General features: G+C 45.1%; 1 protein-coding gene across 1 annotated transcript in view; it reads right to left on the bottom strand.

Annotated features, from left to right (window-relative positions):
- The window catches only part of STARD9 (StAR related lipid transfer domain containing 9), a 112,085-nt gene extending 94,917 nt beyond the window's left edge, over nt 1–17,168 (bottom strand). The window contains exons 1-3 of the mRNA XM_056133972.1: nt 17,069–17,168; nt 8,339–8,408; nt 5,277–5,393 (exon numbers count right to left, since the gene is read on the bottom strand). Coding sequence (XP_055989947.1) covers nt 5,277–5,393; nt 8,339–8,408; nt 17,069–17,115 — 234 coding nt within the window. The 5' untranslated portion in view covers nt 17,116–17,168. The remainder of the gene's footprint in view (nt 1–5,276; nt 5,394–8,338; nt 8,409–17,068) is intronic.
- Between the last annotated feature and the right edge of the window lie 2,501 nt (nt 17,169–19,669).

Here is a 19,669-nt window from a genome sequence, read left to right as displayed (position 1 = left end):
TAATAATAATAATAATAATAATGAAATTTCATATTATTCTTGCATGTCCTAAATATAGTAACCATCTGCAATTTAACTTGAAATCCTATATTTAATGCTAATGGAATGAAGATCAGTTGGTTAAGGTCAAAAAATAGATCAAAATCATTGTTTTATACTTGTAAAGCTTTGCCATCTCCTCTCTCTCTTCCTTTCTCTGGACCAACAGTCCTTCAATGAATAGTCACATACAAAATTCATATGAGCTGTAACGCACTGATAGTAGCTCCCATTTTGGTTCTATCATGTCCTCAGACCCTTGCACTGAATCACATGCCCAGTTGGCCTGTTAGTCACTTTGGATGTGTGTGATATTTTTCTCTGAAGTCTCTCCAAGTTCCTGACATCCTCAAGCTGAAGTAAATAAACAAAGAAATTGCAACACACACACACACACACACACACACACACACACACACACACAGAGGCACATCTCTCCTCTCCTCCCCCCTATATCACATCCTCGCCCCCATTCTCTTTAAGGGCTGACAGTGGATATACCATGTATGTTATTTGACATTCACTCTACTGTGAATACAAATATTAAAACAACAAGCACAGGGGCTGGGACACAATAGAGCAATTAAAGTGCAGGCCTAGCATGTACTCAACCTGGACTCTATCCCAAGGGTTTGATCCTCAACATCAAATGGTCCCCCAAGCATCATCAGGTGCAACCTTGGAGTCCCCCAGCACTGCTGGGTATGGCCTTGCGGCCTTTAGTACTGGCATGGTGGTCAGGGTATTCCTTTTACCACAGGCCTGAACTGCATCATGTCCTCAGACCCATATGCCCAGTTGGCTGAGAATTGCTGATGGGATGCCCGGGGCCTCTTGAGTGCATGCACACACACAAACAGCAAAATCATATTACTGCTAAACTTTACTTCTGGGTTATGATTGTGACAGGAAACTCAGACTCACTAACAATTTTGTAGCTGGGAAAGCTACCAATGTTTGGTACTGCTTTCTAGCCAAACAATAGACTGCTGTGCAATGAAGATTTCCCAGGAGAATAGGAGCAATTGCTTTCACTGAGGGCTGGTATCCCAGAACAAGCTTTTGTGGACTCACTCTGCACTTGTTTGCAGTGAGTCACTTACAGTGCCTGGTGGGTTGAGTCCAGCTAATGCTCCTCATGGAAAGTTTTACAAACACACAGTCACCCAAACAATACCCTGGAGCAGAGACTCCCGCGCCAACAGATGTTCCTCACAGGAGGAAGGGAGGGAAGTTAGTTTTCTTTGTTGATCCTATAAGAGAGAGGCAAGAATTCAACCCCTGGCACTGCATGGTCCCCTGAGCATCACCAGGAATGACCCCAAGCAACTCCAAAACCAGGAGCAACCCCCCCACACCACCCAATCATTACTCAGAACAGCCCTGGAAGGCCCCATGTATCACTAGGTGTGACCCTGGAGGCCCCAGAACCACCAGTGTAGCAGAGTAATCCTCAGCTCTGCCGACCCAAATGTTGAGCCAGAATTGCAGGTGAAACCCAAAGACCTCCTGAACAGGTTCCCTCCTCCCCCACCACTGCTGAAAAAAAAAAAAGACAAGAGATTTTCTAATTTAGTTCAGCTCTTTGAAGTATATAACTCAGGGGTCAGAATAGCAGTGCAATGGGCAAAACACACAGCCGACCTGGGTTTGAGTCCCTGTACCCCATATGATTCCCTGAGTTCAGTCAGGAGTGATCCCTGTGCCCTGAGCTCCTCTGGGTATAGCCCCAAAACCAAAATAAATCAATAAATTTTTGAAATTCACTTTTCTCTAATTGTGATGGTGCTAATGCCAGGAGAGAGCCCAGCCTCAACATTCATCCTCTCACTTACTCAACTCTGTCGCCAAGCATTGGGCTACCCACTTTAGAGAATTGTATCATCTCCTCACAAAAACTCTAGTTGAAGAAACTAGGACAGTGAGGTGAGATAACCAGTCCATAGTAGGCCAGCTAGTAAGTGACTGTGCTTGAATTCAAATCCGTATCTAACATCAGGGTAGAAGTAGATTAACTTGAATACAGATTTAACAAGATAAAATATAGGCCATTTATGAAGAGAAGCCCTGGCTACAATTTAAATATTAACAAAGAATCTACACCACAATTTAAATCTGTGATGATCAACCTTAAGAACAAGAGACTAGGGGCAGGGATGTGACACAACAGTAAAGCACATGCCTGACACAAATAAAACTTGGGTTCCAGCACCAATGAAAACAGAGAAAATGAGGAAGCTGGTGACAATAGGGCCATGTAGGGAAAGAACAATACAGGTAATCCCTTTTCAATCCTTAGGCCAATGCCTAAGGATCTTTCCCCTTTCTCCCTTCCTCCCTCTTTTTCTCCCCATCTCTCTTCTTCCCCAGTTCCTCAGCTATTTCTACACCACTCACTTTTCTGGAGGGGAGCCTCCTGAGAATTACTAGGGCTACACCAGCAGTGCCTGAAGAATATTTGGTGCTGGGGAATGAACCCAGGATCCTACAAAAAGCTCTCAGGAATGTGGATTACTGACTTCAGGATAACTACAGCAGGAGTTACACAGCCTCCCTACAATCAATAATCCACTCCCCAGAACCCAGAAAGGAAGAGTCCCTTCCATTTCTGCTGGCTTGGTAAATGGGCTACTCAGTGGCACTCAAGGCTTACTCCTGGCTCTGCACTCAAAGATCACTCCTAGCAGTGCTTGGGGAACCATATGTGATGCTAGGTATGAAGTCTGCATGCAAGGCCAGTACCTTACCCGTTGTATTATTGACCTGACCCAGAAGAATAATATTCTGTATGTTAAAAAAAAAAAAACCTATAATCAAGAAGAACTGAAATAGCTGCCGGAAAACTCACTCTTTCTGCTCAGAGCAAGAATACTGTTTTATGCCATAAATACAACCACAAATGGGAGCAGCTGGTACAAGACAGATAGCAGAGGGGCTAGGGGACTTGCTTGGCATCCCACTGATCTTGGTTCAAATCCCTGGCACCACAAATGGTCCTACAGCATCTTTGAAGTGACCCCAAGCCTGGAGATTGTAGTAATCCTTGAGCACCACAGGGTGTGGACTCAAAACAAAACAAACTGTGAACAGCTCTAGGAGTCCCATCCTGTTATTGAGAGCGAGTTCAACTCGGAAGCTCTTCTTGGTGGATCTCAGTGAAAACATTACAAATACCAGAAACCTCACACAGGTTTGAGTGCTAAGATAAAAATACAGGGCCACAAGACAAGCCTGGGTCAACTGGTGCTTTCATATTGTAAAGTACAGAGAAGATACATTCATGTATATTTTGTAAGAGCCACATATGTCCCCACTGCCTTTTCTGCTGAGGATTTACAAGAACTGCAGTGAGTGACTACAAAGGTCAGATAGTCCTATCATAACAGAAGGGTCCCACAGAGTTCCTTCTGATATAGGATCTGGTTTCCACATGTTCTGGTATAGGATCTTCTGATATAGGATCTGGTTTCCACATGTTCCCATCAGAAGAAAATAATGAGGGAATTACACTTAAGTGATTTATAACTATCCAAACATCAGAAGCCTATCTCAGCATGCAGAAAAACAGTTCTGTCATCCATGTCAGGGCTTATTTTTAAAAAAAAATGTTTTGTTATTGTTTTCTGGGCCACACCTGGCTGTGCTCAAGGCTTTCTCCTGGCTCAGCACCCTGGGATCACTCCTAATGGGTTCAGTGCATTATATGTGGTGCTGGGGATTGAACCTGGGTTGACTGTGTACAAGCCAAGTGCCCTACTTATTATACTATCTCTCCAGTCTTAGATTTTTTTTTCTTTTTGGGTCACACCCGGCGATGCACAGGGGTTACTCCTGGCTCTGCGCTCAGGAATTATCCCTGGCGGTGCTCAGGGGACCATATGGGATGCTGGGAATCGAACCCGGGTCGGCCGCGTGCAAGGCAAATGCCCTACCCACTGTGCTATTGTTCCAGCCCCAGACTCAGATTTTTTAAAAAAAAAATTTGATCCTTTTCACCTGAGAAATTTTTATGTGACTCTGGTCTATAAAATATGTGTATGAATCAAATACTGACAATAAATCATAAGGAAGATTATTTTAAAATAAATTTGGAATTGTGGGATGTTTTGGGCCACACTGGGCAATGCTCAAGAACTTCAAGGTTGGAGGGGTTGTAGAAAGACAGTACAGTGGACAGAGCTTTTGCCTTCCACAAGGTCAACCTAGGATCAGTTCCTGGCACCCAATATAGTCCTCCAAGCCCTGCCAGGAGTGACTCCTGAGCATAGAGTCAGAAGTAATCCTTGAGCACTGCCAAGGATGGCCCAAAACAAACAAAATACTAAAAAGGGACCAGAGCAATAGTACAGTGGGTGAGGTGCTTGCCTTGCACACCAGCAAATCCAGGTTTGATCCCCAGCACTACAAATGGTCCCCCAAACCATGCCAGGAGTAATCCCTGAGCCCAGAGCCAAGAGTAAGCTCTGGAACAGCTGGTATAGCCACAAAACAACAACACATAGCAACCACATTAACCTCTCTACTGCCTCTCCAGTCCCACAAAACAAAATTTTTAACAGTCTAAGAAGCTTGGCTTTAAAGTCACTTAAACCCCGCAGCATGGGACTTTCAGAGAGTATTCCCTGGTCGCAGCAGGGGTGAGCACTACTGTCAGATCACAAACTGAGTGGTGTAAGGCTTGCTGGCTATTTTGAGAATTATAAGCATAACCTTCCAGAGTGCTCAAACCTGGACAATGATATAAACTGGGCAAGCCTACTGCCTCAGAAGCCTGTGAGAGAACTACACAGAAAGAAGGGTGGCCAGTGGTCTCAGCTGTCTTGGTTGATTCTCTTAATCTTCAGAACAACAGAATTAGCTCCTACAGACTTGTAGTCATGCAGAGCACCAAGAGCACAAGCTGATACTTAAAGAAATTCCTCAGCCCTGCTGCACCCACCATCAGATCAATTTTGAGGTGAGTCACTCACCTACTGTAGGAACAGAACTAATTTACACATACCTGGATCAAGTTTAAATGAACATGAACCATGGCCTGAGAAAGCACTCTTATCCCCTTTCCTTTATTCTTTCTATGACTGATGCCTCTCCTACTTACACTTCTCAGCTAAAAACATCATCAGTTCCTGATCAAGTGATACTAAGTAAGAAACATTCAAGGCCCAAATTCCATGTTAATTTCTCAGTAATTACTCACTTATGGAAAAGTGAGGAGAAAGGAAGAAACATGACCTTACCACATCCTGAGATGCATAGTGAGGGTCCTCTGGGTCGACAGACCAGTAGCAGTAATCAAAGCCGAATGCCACAATCTTCTCACGAGAGTCACCAAAGCTATCTGGCCGATTGTCCACCTAAAATTAAATATGATTTCTGGTAGCTTCTCATTTGCAATATCTCCCCTACCCAGAAATAAACAACAATAGAAAATAAAGTATCTAACCAAGCACTTGATTCTCTCTGCAGCAGTTAGAGAAACCTGGACAGATTATGAGACAATTTTTTTTGGGGGGGTGGTCTTTTGGTGGTTTTGTTTGTTTGTTTTTAGTTTGGGACCTAAATCTGGCAGTGCTCCTTGGCTACTTCTGGCTTTGTGCTCAGAGGTGTTCAGGGACTATGAGGTACCAAGGATCAAATACAGGCTTCCCACATGCACTCTCCCTATTGAGCCATCTCTCTGGCCATTATGAGAATATATATACTTGAAAAAGTAAAAGAAAAAATGCTTTTGCCCTTGTCTCATCAGATATAAATATAGAACCAGACAAATTTACCTATCATGTTATATCTGCTTGCATATGAATCAACCATAGGAAGCTTAGAAAGAAATGTCCTCCTCTCTGGGCAATTTCTTACCACTATCATTTAAGTGGTCCTGTTCTGTATAGGACTATATCAGTAGTTTGGATCCTGGACCTGACACAATATTAACCCAGGATTTTCACAGAGAGGGACACTCTATGAATTAGAAAGCCCATCAGATGGAAGAATTGGGATCAATACAACTGCTCAAGGTATGAGGGGAGAGCCAAAATTTAAAACTTCTCTGACATCCAAGTACTGGGAATAATATTATTCATAGAAATACTTTGGGACCAGAGTATTAGTACAACTGGTAGTGAACTTGCCTGCATGCAGTCAAGCTGGTTCAATCCCCAGTACCCCATATGTCTCCTGAGTCTGCCAGGAGTGATCCCTGAATACCACTGGGAAGTGGTTCCAAAACAAAACAGAAAAAAAAAAAAACCACCAACCTTTGTCTTATAATTTATAATTTAGGCTGGACCGGGAGAAAAAAGTTTTTCACTAGCAATTATATACAGCAGTGGATTGAGACTATCAGAATGACAAGGAGATTCTCAGTGGATAACTGACCTCAGGGAAGTAAGCAGTCCAGGACAGATGCAGGGGGCAGATAAGAGTTTGATCTTGGCTGGCAGAGAATCTTAAACACCAAAAACATGAGCAACTGCCATGATTAAGAAACGATAGAGAATAGGTCTTTTGTCCCCAGAGAGTTCCTGCAGAATGTTTGGCATCCCCATGTAGGCAGAGAGCTGATAAAAGGAAACAGATCATATCACAGAAGTAGCATAGGGGCAGGCATGAATGGGAAACTGGGCTCCACATCACCCTGATGCAGCTTCCTCAGGCTCTCAGGAATGTGGATTACTGACTTCAGGATAACTACAGCAGGAGTTACACAGCCTCCCTACAATCAATAATCCACTCCCCAGAACCCAGAAAGGAAGAGTCCCTTCCATTTCTGCTGGCTTGGTGAATGGGAGAATGAAATTGAAGAAATTAGCCCTAGGTAGGGGCAAGGGTGGGGGGAGGAAGGAACTTCCCTACTTATCTAACTGTAACTCAAAGTTCAGTCTGATCTGTAAAGATGATTTGTAGCAAGATGGGCTAGTGACTAACTCCCTTCTGGGATCTAAAATCTCTTGGTTATCACTATAGACAAAATGAACTTTGCACTAGCACATGCATGCTAAAATTCCTAGTGATACTTCTAGATCAGCATTTTTCAATGTTCAAAGGGGGGCTCTACCACCCCCCTTCCACTCCCCAGGAGACCCTGGAATGATGGTCGGGTGGGGTGGAAACTGCAGTAGTAGCTTTGGGTACAAGTGGGTAGCACTTTCCCTTTGTTCACTGAAAGAAGGTAAACTTTTAGGGGGCACTGAGTGATTTTTTTTTCTGAGAACAGTATTGGTAGGTCAAATAAAGTTTGGGAACTTCTGTTCTAGATGAATTAATGTCAAATAAATGTCTAACTGGCAGTCATGGTCTATTAGACTCTACTGGATATATGAATTGTAACCAGTATCACTGAAACTCAATATGCCCCCCAACGTTTCCTTGTGTTTATTTTTAAAGCAAATATTGACCAGTTTCCAAAAAAAGTTGTTTAATAACATGTGAGCTGCAGCAGCCACTTCCCCCAAACACTATTTTGTATATGTGTGTGGTGCTAGGAATCAAACCTATTCAAGGCATGCGCTCTATCACTGAGTCACATCGTCAGTCCCTTGTCCCTCCCCTCAAATTCTTTCCTGCTTTAGTCCATAACTCCTTTTTCTTTTTTTCGGTTTTTGGACCACACCCAGTGATGTCCAGGGCTTACTCCTGGCTCCATGACTCAGGAATCAGTCCTGATGGTGTTCGAGGGACCATTTGGGATGCAAGGGTGGGTCACTTGCCCTGCCCTGCATGTACTATTGCTCCAGCCCCTATTTCAGAACTTTTTTTTTCTTTTAGAGTCACACCCTACAATGCACAGGGGTTACCCCTGGCTCAGGAATTACTCCTGGTGGTGCTTGGGGGACCATATGTGATGCTGGGAATCAAACCCGGGTCGGCCGTGTGCAAGGCAAAAACCCTACCCACTGAGCTATCGCTCCAGCCCCTCATAATTCTTGTGGCTAGTCAAAGTTCCTCCAAGGTCAGAGATTGTTCAATAGGCTCCAGTGCATGCCTTGTATGCTGGAGGCCGGGCTATGAGCCCCAGCAAGGTATGGTCTCCCAAGCAATGCCAGGAACAACCCCTGAGCACAGAGTAGGAAGTAGCTCCCAAACACCACCAGGTATGTCTCCCCCCAAACAAAAAGCTTTTCCCACAATTCCCATAATATGCCTTTTTCCTCCCCATTCTCTTATTTTAAACACATTCACATGCAAGCTTTCATCTCAGAAGATCACATAATATTTTTGTACATTTATACACTGTCTATAATATACAACCCAAACAATAATAATAATCTCTCCAATAAAAAGAAAAAGGAAAAAATATTACCTTCAAGTTCCTGATTTTAGCCATTTTGCCATCAACTTCCACAATAATTCTTCCTCCTTCTTTGGTTTCCCTAGAAATAAGACCCAGACCAGCATGAGAATAATGAATGTTTGTTTTCCTTAACCAAAAAAGAGAGAGAAGCTGGAGCCAGGATGTGGTGGAGCTCATGCCTTACACGAGCGAAGGCCTGGGTTTCACCCCCTATCCTGCATGGTTCCCCAAGCACCTGGGTGTGACTCCTATATACAAGTATTTTATTTTTTATGAGAAACTAAAACCATCATGATTGTGATGAAGTGTTTCCATACTGCTGTCTCCGCAACTGGGATGTCTGTCTTCATGTCTGCAGGCATCACATCAAGAAGTTTCCTGGCTGTCAAACTTCTCTAGATGGTTAAATTGGGCTCTGAAATGGCTGGCTGTCAGCAGCCTTTATGTGCTGAGCATTAAATTAGGTACAGTAGTGTGCTTCACTTTATACAATCCTGATACAACCTCCTAGCTTCCTAATGTGTCTTATTTTTACAGATAGGAGACTAAAGCTAAGATAAATGATGCACCTTGTCTAAAGTCCTGGCAAGCTACTGAGAATAGAGAGTATCTCGCCCCCACAGCAAAGGCTGGCAAGCTACTCATGACGTATTCGATATGCCAAACACAGTAATAACGAGTCTCAAAATGGAGACATTACTGGGCCCGCTCGAGTAAATTGATGAACAACAGGAGGACAGTGTCTAAAGTCACAGAGCCAGCAATGGCATGGCAGAGCTGGGGTTTAAACCCAGATTTGTGGGATCACAAGGCCGGGGCTATTAATTCCATTTTAGAAATCAGCCTCAAGAACACTGGAGTATACTGTTGCCTTTCAGCACATAATCCTGTATCACCTCTCATTCCCACTGGGATCTTAAGCAAAGATAGTAATGAAAAATCTTCTGCAGTTCTACAGTAGTTCTATACATTACCTTACACTTATTAGCACTTCCTCCTAATTATGATAAAGTTATCAATTATTGCCAGCCTGGGATCAGGAAATTGAGAAAACGCAGTCTCTCTCTCTCTCTCTCTCTCTCTCTCTCTCTCTCTCTCTCTCTCTCTCTCTCTCTCTCTTTTCTTTTTTTGGGTCACACCCAGCGATGCACAGGAGTTACTTCTGGCACATTCACTCAGAAATTACTTCTTGCAGTGCTCAGGGGACCTATGGGATGCTGGGAATCGAACCCAGACTGGCCGCGTGCAAGGCAAATTCCCTACTCGTACTCGCTGTGCCATTACTTCAGCCCCCACAGTCTCATTTTTCATCCTTCCTCAGAGTTCCTAGGAGGTAACCTTTAGAATTGTAGGGGGTGTCTAGGAGAAAAGATGGAGGGTACACAGTGAAATGGGATCTTTAGAGTCAATGTGTGTGTGTGTGTGTGTGTGTGTGTGTGTGTGTGTGTGTGTGGTGCCAGGGATCAAACAGAACCTCACAGATGAAAAGGAAATTCTCTACTGCTGAGTAACAGCATTGGTCCAGAATCTTTTTATTTACTTATTTTTGATTTTGGAGTAACACCCAGAGATGCTAGAGTTAGGTCTCTCCTGGCAGTGCTATGTGAACCATGTGGTCGGGGAGTAGATTCAGTCCTCCAGCATGCAAAAGTATGCACATTAGCCCACTGAGCTATCCTCTGATCCCAGAGCTAATATTTTCTTAAGCCTGTCAGTGAGTGGGATAAAGTCTTGAATTAAAAAAAAAAATGTCCCTTGAGCTGGAGTGATAGTACAGCAGGCAGGGTGCTTTCCTTGCATGCAAACAACCTGGGTTTGATCCCCAGCAGGAGTAATTCCTGAATGCAGAGCCAGAAGTAACCCCTGAGCACTGCAGGGTGTGGGCCCAAAAAACAACAACAACAAAAGAAATGGGGGAAAAATGCCCCTCTCTCAGATATTATTTCTGTTAAATTGGCTTAAGGTTCTTGTGTTCTTCCTTGCACATTATACTAAATGAAACACGTTATTAGTACACCAGCATCATAAAACTCTGTCCCAGCCCTTGGTTTTTCTGAAGATAATCTTCCACCCTTATTATTATTCTGCTGTAAGATAAAGTTTTGCCATTTGAAGCAACACAGATATAACTTAAGGGGGCATGTTCAGTGAACTAAGTCAGAAGAAGAAAGATGAATATCAAATACCCACCCACATGAGGGATTTAGAGAAGCAAAATACATGGGAACAGATAAAACCCACAGAAACTGAACCAGAGAGATAGTAGAGCAGGTAGGGTGTTTGCCTTGCATGCAGCCAACCCAGGTTCAATCCCCAGCATCCCATATGGTCCCCCAAGCATCACCAAGAGTGATCCCTGAATACAGAGTCAGGAGTAACTCCTGAGCATCACCAGGTGTGCCCAAAACCAGACTAAATAAGTAAAACCCAGGGAAACAAACCCACAAACTCAGGTTACTGAGTGGGGTTTACCAAGCTGAGGAGGGAGGGAAGAGCAGATGGTGCAGAGAGCCTGGTGTATTGTGGTGGAAGGATACTGCCACTTGGGTAGTGGTCAGTGGGGTAGTGGCCAGTGTGTTAATGCAGAAGTTGAAGAAGCATGAAAGTGTACTCCTGAAACACACAGCTATGAAAACAATGTTACCCCAATTTTAAATGAAAAATCTTCCATTTTTGATGTTAACATTTTTTATCAGGTAAGTTTTACTCCTTTGGGGAGGGAGGAACAATCTAGTGGAGGTTATGGTGTATAGACTGCATGCATGAAACTCTATCATTAACACTATTGTAAATCACAGTACCTAAAATAAAAATCTCTTAAATTGAAAATAATTTTTTTCTTCCTGCATTTTAAGGCTAGTTTTAGGGACCAGAGAGAGTCCTGTGGGTAAATACTTCCTTGCATGTAGTGACCCAAGCTGATCACTGTATACCCTGAGCACAGGAGTGAACCCTGAGCACAGCCAGGTGTGACCCCAAAAGCAAAAAAAAGTTAAAATAAAACTAATTTTATTATCCCCACACCCACTAGAAAAGTAATATGCAGGGGGCAGAGAGAGAGAGTACAGCAGGTGCTTGCCTTGCCTTGCACATGGCCTACCAAGGTTCTACCACCCCAACCCTCCCAGAAACACACACACACACACACACACACACACACACACACACACACACACACACCATGTGATCCCAAGAGACCCACCAAGAATGATCCCTGATAGCAGTGCCAGGAGTAAGCCCTGAGAACAGCTGGGTGTGGCCCCCAAACAAAAATAAGATGTGTCCTTTTGTGTGGTTTCTGAGAGGACTCTCTGAAGTGAAGCAGAGTGTCTTGAATGTGACCTCTTTGCAGAAAGCTGACATTGTAAGGGGTGAGGAGTTGCTTGACCCTGCCTGGGCCAGTGCTCTGGTAATCCAGCACTTCCGAAGTACTCTAGAACTGACAAAAGGCCCTCAAAATATGGCTGAATCAAAGTTGAGAGAGGGGCCATTCTCAACAAAAAGAGAGAGGGTCCATTCTCAACTAGAACAGGGCTTCTTTTTCACTTGGGATCTCTTGGACCTCAGAAATTTTTACACAACCCTGGGGAAGATGGGTATGCAAAATAGTATATAAACTAAATATTTGCTGATCACAAATCAAAAATAAATTTATTTTAAAACAAATTTCAAATATTTCGTATGACCCTCACAGTTCCACAACCCTTGTGGGGGTCACAAGGCACAGTTAAAGAAACTGCAATTAGAGTCTCTTGAAACTCAGGTAAATCCAGTATGGAGCATGACACAGGACAGAGCATCTCAGTTACCTCTGGTCTCTGGGTTCTGAACTTCATCAATCCACAATCATGACTTAGGTTAAAGGTTCTTTGTATAAACAGGCTGAGCACATGTTTTGCATATCAACAAGCAGGGTAGGAGTGAAGCTTGGACAGAGAACTGAGAATGAGCCCCCAGCACCATCATTTGTAACCCCCAAACAAGTAAAAACAAGTTTTTCCCCCACAATATCAAAACCTCTGTTGGTTGCAACTGGAAGTGGTAGTGAAGAGGGAATCTGACCAGGTAACTGCTTCCCTTTTTATTTTGGTGGAAGACCATACTTGGCTGTGCTTAGATGCTACTCCTGTCACAGTGCTCAGGGATCACTCCAGTGGTGTTTAGAGAACCAAAATCGTGTTCTGCAAGTGTTGTATGCTTCTCAAAGTGGTTTGAGTCCGCATGAATCAGAATTACAGGAGCCAGTCCAGAGTTCTTCAACCTTTTCATACTTGTGAACTGATACCTGTCTTGCATACTGGAAAGGCAATTATGCCCAAGGTGGAAAAGCAGTGGTTTTCAATCTTTTTATACTGCTGGCGTGGTAACTGAAGATCAACAGGGTCATCCATTTGAAAACCTAGTAATAATTTCCAGTGTAACAAGCTCCCAAGTAGAATGTATACTATAATTTGAGAACCACTATCATAAGGGGATAGTTTTGTTTATTGTGTACACCTGAAAATGCTCAGAGACCACTCCTGGCAATGTTCTGAAGATCATACATAGTGTCAGGGACTGAACCTGGGACAGTCATGTACAAAATAAGTGCCTTTATCCCTGTACTTTCCATGTTCTGAGTAATTTTTTTAGAACATGCCACAGCACTAGACACAGAGACAGGAAGTAGGAGGGGGAGGGGAAACCAGGGACAAAGGTGGAAGGAAGTGGACACTGCTGAAGGAACTGGTGCCAGAACACTATATATCTGAAACACAGTCATGAATAATTTTGTAATTCAAAATGACTCAATAAATTTTTTGGCTTTGGGGTCTTTGGGTTATACCCAGCAATGCCCAGGGGTTACTCTGGTCTCTGCACTCAGGAATTAGTCCTTGCAGTGCTCGGGGTACCATATGAGATGCTAGGGATCAAACCTTGGTCAGCCACATGCAAGACAGACACCATACCTGCTGTACTACCACTTCGGTCCCAGTAAAATATTTTTTTAATTTTAAATTTAAGATAGCATAGTTTTCTAAGTGTCTTGAAAACCTATTATTTCAGTTAATCTTCATAAAAACTATTCAAACAGTTTCTTTTTTTTTTTTTACAGATTTATTTTTAAGGTAAAAATATATGTAGGGTAGGGGCCAGTGAATATTAGCGAGCAAGGTTTGCCTTGCTTATGGCTAACTTGGGTTTAATCCCTGGCACTCCATATGGTCCCCTGAGCCCTCCATATGATCCCTCAGAGCAGAGCCAGGAGTAGCCCCAAGCATAGAGAGATGTGGCCCCAAAAGATATATATTGCATATAAAGTATCTTCTGACAATAAAGAGTTTTCCAGAATCTACAGTACTGGCAGAACAGAACACGTTCTCTCAATCAATGAGTCTGCATAGTCAAGGAGCATCTTATAAGATTAAAAACTTTCTGGTTATAGAAAGCAAATTGTTCAGGGCCAGAGCAATAGTACAGCAAGTAGGGCGTTTGTCTTACACATAGCCAACCAGGACCAATCCCAGGCATCCCAAATGGTCCCCCGAGCTTTCCTGGAGTAATTCCTGAGTGCAGAGCCAGAAGTAATCCCTGAACAGTGCTGGGTGTGGTCCCAAAACAAACAAGAGAGAAAATTGTGAAGCAGACAGGAGTATGTCAAAAGCATTTCCTATATTATCATTTTACTGAAGCTCAGTTCTTATCCTGCTAAGGAGCAGCTTGGGTTGGTAAATCAAAATTTGGCTTTATTTTTTAAAACTTAAAGGCAATTTTAATCGTCTGGAAAAACAACAACAACAAAAAAGAGGAAGCTTAGACCAGATGATCTCAAAAAGTTCTTCCCAAGTACAACAGATCCAGTGACTTTGTTAACTGAGTTTGTGCCAATGACTTATTGAACCTTGGAATGAACCACAAAATCAGCAGAATCTCGAGTTCTGGATGAGCCTCAGGGAAGATAGTGGAAGTTTAGAGATAAAGGAATATGCAGGATTCACTAACAGGGCAGAATTGATATTGACCTCTCCACTGAGCATATTCTGGTTTTATCTATTATCCACACATCTCCCAAATGTATGTGCTGAATTTTCAGCCTGCTATAATCTACTCACACCTGGATATCTGAGGCTTAACATCCTATCACTTGCTGCTCAGGAAATTAACTTCAGCTAAAAGTAAGTTTTATGTTCTTTTCTCATCACTTTTGTTTGATGAGGTGTCATTCTGTACTATAGTTTAAGTACAAGGCCCTCCCGTTGATCATCGATTTGCTCGAGCGGGCCCAGTAACGTCTCCGTTGGAGACTTTGTTGTTACTGTGTTTGGCATATTGAATCCGTCACGGGGAGCTTGCCAGGCTCTGCTGTGCGGGCGAGATACTCTCGGTAGCTTGCGGGGCTCTCCCAGAGGGGCGGAGGAATCGAACTCGGGTTGGCCATGTTGGCTGCGTGCAAGGCAAACGCCCTACCGCTGTGCTATCGCTCCAGCCCTAAATAATTATTTCAACAGCACTCTACTTACTTTATACTATTATAAATGACAGAATTGAAAGATTACTGTCAGTAATCAATTTTTGTTATCCTGGGCACTCTCAAGGGGAGTTCTTCTGAGGGCAGGCATTAAGGCGCTCACCTTGATGCAGATGACCCTAGGTCAATACCTAGTACATAAAATGTGGTTCTCCCCTGCTCATTCCAGAGCCAAAAGTAACTCCTGAGCACCACAGGAAGTAACCCCACACACATGCGCACACACACAAATAAGAAATTTTTGCCAAAATAAGTTCTCCTAAAGGCTACCTCAATAAGCTAGTAGAGTAGTTGGACCATGATACCTCCAACCCTTGAGCCATACATCCAGCTATGAGAGAGGGTACAAATAATAAATAAGACATTTACCAGTACAAGTCATATACAGAGACAGAGGTTCAGGCTTCTGCTATTTCCTTCTTTCTTCACGCTACCTTTTTTGGGGGTTTGGAGGGCAGAGGGGAGACAGAGCGGTGCCCAGGGCTTACTCCCGGCTCTGCTCTCAGGGATCATTCCTTGTGGTGCTCAGGGGACCATACAGGGCTCCAGGGGTTGAACCTAAGTCAGTGGCATGCAAGGCAAGCACTTAACCGCTGGGCTATCACTCTGGCCCCCTTCCTGTATCTCTTTTTGCTTCTCTACTTTCCTGTTTTTCTTTTTTCCTTTGCCATCTAAATGTTCTCATTCTGTCAAGTGCTTATCTTTTCAAAGCCTCCATATCAAGACATAATTCCTGCTAGTATCAAATTTTGTCATGGGGGAACTAAAGCTTTTTTTTCCTATTTTTAAAAGAAGGGGCAAGGAATTAAAACTAGAGTCTCAAAAGTAGAAGGCATGCACTCTACAATCAAGCAACATCCAAGCCACACCCCCTCTCTGCCCAATTTGCTTTTTTTTTTTTTGGTCTTTCTGGATCACATTGATGATGCTTAGGTGCTCAGGCTTTACACCTGCCTCTGCACTCAGAAATTACTCCTAGCAGTGCTCAGGGGACCATATGGAATGTCAGGGATGGAACCTGGGTCGGCTGTGAGCAAGGCACTCTACCCACTGTCATATCACACCAGCCCCCGTCTCCCTTTTTTTCTTCTTTTCTTTGGTTTTGGGCCACAACCAGTTGTGCTCCAGGCTTACTCCTGGCTCTGTGCTCAGAGAGGACTCCTGCCAAAGCTAGCGTGAGAAGTGCATATGGGATGCTGGGGATAGAACCCAGATTGCTTGTGTGCAAGGCAAGCATCCTACCCGCTGTAGCCCAATTTTCAAGCCAGCTTTTTATCCAAGAAAATGGAAAACCTCCCCCCACGTTTTCTGCCCCTTTCATACACACCAATTCCAATATATGCCTTCAGGTCCTAAGTATGCACCACCAGGTTTACTTCCATAACTCATTTCCCTGTACGTAATCCTCTCCCCAAACAATCCAAACTATTGTTTCCTAACAACCCAAGTCTCATGCTTTCCGGAGTTCTTACCACATAGTGTGCATTTTACACTTTCCCAACCGGTCACCAAACTCGAAAAGATCTTTAAAAACAATCAACAACAAAAACCAGGAAAATAAAATCACCTACGAAGCTTCCCTTCCCTTCCTGGCCAAACCGAGGCAGGGAACTGGAAGGAACAGAGGCGGGGAAAACCGGGTATGCATCCTGGATGCCCGGAGCACAGAGAGGTGTGGATCTCCTAGTCCTGGCACCCCTGGGGATTGACGCCCTTGGCTTCACACACGTGCTGTTGGACCGAGGATGCTACCATCACTCTCTGCGCCTCAGTTTACCTTGCAATCTGTCTTTCTCCCATTGCCACGGAGAAACTCTGGCGCGCACACACAGTCCTGTGCCTCGGTCCTTACATACGCTCTCCTGCGCCACCAAAGATACTGTCACCCTCTCCTGGCTGAAAGCGACTTTCCCGGCTCTTACTTCACTTCCCCAAAGAAAAAGCCCCACCCCGTGCAAGTAGACGTGAATCGCGATCCTTAAGATCCCGAGAGCAGGACGCCCGGGGCCGTGTAGGGGCTGCTCTCCCCGTGGGGGGTCGACGCCAACCTAGCACCAAAAGCCTCGCCCAGCTTCCGGGTGGGACTTGGGAACCGGACCGGGACTCGGACCCCAGGGTAACTTTGTTTCCGATTTCTCCACTCCAGAATCACTTTAGAGGCTAAGGCGGGGGACCTCACCCTGCTCTCAGCCTATCTGACGCTGCAAGCGCCCCCTCCCACCCAGACTCACCTCTTGCTGAGGGGCCGGACCCTCAGGGCCACCCGCACGTTTGCCATGCCCCGTCCTTGGCCCAAACCCGGCAGCTCGACCCAGCCACAGCATCCCGAGCTTGTAGGAGCCACCGAGCCCCAGCCCCAGCCGCAGCCCGGCCCCGCCCGCCCCACGCGCCTCGGGACTGCGCTCTCCAGGGAGGCCGGCCCGAGGCGGTGTCAGCTGAGGCCAAGGCCAATCCTGAGCCAGGAAGGACGAGGATGCTCCGCCCCACTCCGCCCACTAGACTCCGAGAACGACCCCGCCCCTGCACGCGCCGGCGCCAGACGGGGGCGGGACCTCTAGAGCGTCCGCCAATCCTGAGCTCGGTAGGCGGGCGCGCTCGGAGGCCTAGGTGGCGCCGATTGGCCAGCCCCTCCGCCTAGTAGGAAGCTGGCTTTTATTCTCAGGCAGACTCCTAAACAGTGTAAGTAAATCCGTTACATCTTGGTTACAAAGTGATCAAAGAAATAATTTTACTCCCTTCACTGGCCTGAGTTTATGTTGTTGTTTTTTTTTAAAGTAACCGATATTTTTATTTTTCAAAAGGAGCCGGAGAGGGGCTGGAGTGATAGCACAGCAGGTAGGGCGTTTGCCTTGCACGCGGCCGACGTGAGTTCGATTCCCAGCATCCCATATGGTCCCCTGAGCACCGCCAGGAGTAATTCCTGAGTGCAGAGCCAGGAATAACCCCTGTGCCTTGCTGGGTGTGACCCAAAAAGCAAAAAGAGCCGGAGAGATATTACAGAAGGAAAGCCGTTTGCCTTCCATGCAGTCGACCAGGTCCATCCTTGACATCCCATGTGATCCCCCAAGCTCCGCCAGGAATAATTCCTGAGTGCAGTGCTAGGAATAATCCCTGAGCACCTCTGAGTGTCCCCTCCCCCCAAAAAAATAGTTTTAAATTTAAAACGTCTACATAGGTATGCCTACTTAGAAATAAAACAGGACATAGAGAAAAGAGAGTTAAAGGGAACGGGGGTATGGTGCTGACAGCAGGCCAATCTGAACCTGTGAGGCAAGTGCATGGGCAGACTGATGGCGCCTTCAGACTTCCAGATACCCCAAAATTGCTGCTGTGTCTTTGGCCAGATCCCAAAAACTTGGGGCAAAGTTTACCAAGAAAGTAAACGGCCAAAAGTTAGGTATGTGGGAGACACACTCACAAACCACCTCTGGCTGCTCAGCTATATAATTGAAGGCAAAGCCTCTCTGGTTCCTGATCAAACTGCTTAACGGCCATGATCCCAGAGACTCAGAGACAAATCTCGGAACCCAGTGGCTTTTGGCAGAGATGTGTCCAGTCCCCTCAAGGGGTTACTGGTGCCGGAAACCCGGGGGGAAAGGGTGTTGTCCCTCCACCTGCTCCCCCTTGGCGGTTCGGTGGCCACCATCTTCCAGAGGCCATTGGACAGTCAGGCTTGGGCCCACAGTGACGAGACACGAGGGGCCTCATGGGATGGGGGTGGAGTTGGCCCTTTCCTCCCCACCCCAACAATACCCTGAGTCGCTGCCCACAAACGGCCTCTCTGGCTCCTGATCAAGCTGCTTAATGGCCATGATCCCAGAGACTCAGAAGCAAATCTCGAAACTCAGTGGCTTTTGGCAGAAATGCATTCGGTCTCTGCAGTAGGTTACAGGCTCCGGGCCACCCCAGGTGGGAATAGGTTTCGTGCTTTGACCTGTTCCCCCTGCGGCTCGGTGGCTGCCATCCTCTAGAGGCCACTGGACGGTCAGGTTTGGGCCTTGAAGTGACAAGACACACGGGGCCTCAAGAGATGGGGGTGAAGCCGGCCCTTTCCTCCCCGCCCCAACAAGATCCCAAATCGCTGCCCACAAACGGCCTCTCTGGCTCCTATCAAGCTGCTTAATGGCAATGAGCCAAGAGACTCAGGAACAAATCTCAAAACCCAGCAGGTTTTGGCAGAAATCCCTCCAGATCTAATTGTTAAAATTTTGGAATTCCAAAATCACATGGCCACTGCTGTGGCCACAGGACATCTTATGTTATTCATAACCAGCAATAGAAAACAAATTGTCTACTGTTGCCTTTTCAGCAGATCTGAATGTTGGGGTAAAATCCCAAATAATAATGGTGGGTCTGGTGTAGAAATTTTGAATGTAATCAAATTAGAGAGAGAGCAATGTGGAAATCATCTGCCCCACAGGTAGGGGGACAGTGTGGGATGGGGGGTATACTGGGGTTTTGGTGGTGGAAAATGGGCACTGGTGTACGGGTGTTTCATTGTATGACCGAGACTTAAACCTGAAAGCTTTGTAACTGCTCTCATGGTGATTCAATAAATAAATTATTTAAAAAGGGGAAAAAAGGAGAACTAAAGGGAAAATACAGACTGAAAGACATTTGGCTTCGATTAATCCTAAACTCCTTGCTAATAAGCTCTGTGAACCTAAGTCACTTAATATTTTACATTGGAGCTTATGTTTTTGCAGTTCCTATGCAAAGTAGTGTGTCTTTCATTCGTCATTTGGAATATGGAGTTTAGAGTGGTCCCTTGTGAGCTTCTTTGTGCCGGAACTTCATGACACCATGAAGTTTGTGGTTGAGGCTGGAGTGCT

This window comes from Sorex fumeus, unplaced genomic scaffold (genome assembly GCF_029834395.1).
Source record: "Sorex fumeus unplaced genomic scaffold, SorFum_2.1 ptg000098l, whole genome shotgun sequence".
Lineage (NCBI taxonomy): Eukaryota > Metazoa > Chordata > Mammalia > Eulipotyphla > Soricidae > Sorex > Sorex fumeus.
Note: the sequence above shows the minus strand (reverse complement) of the source record. Positions and strands in the feature narration are given on the sequence as shown.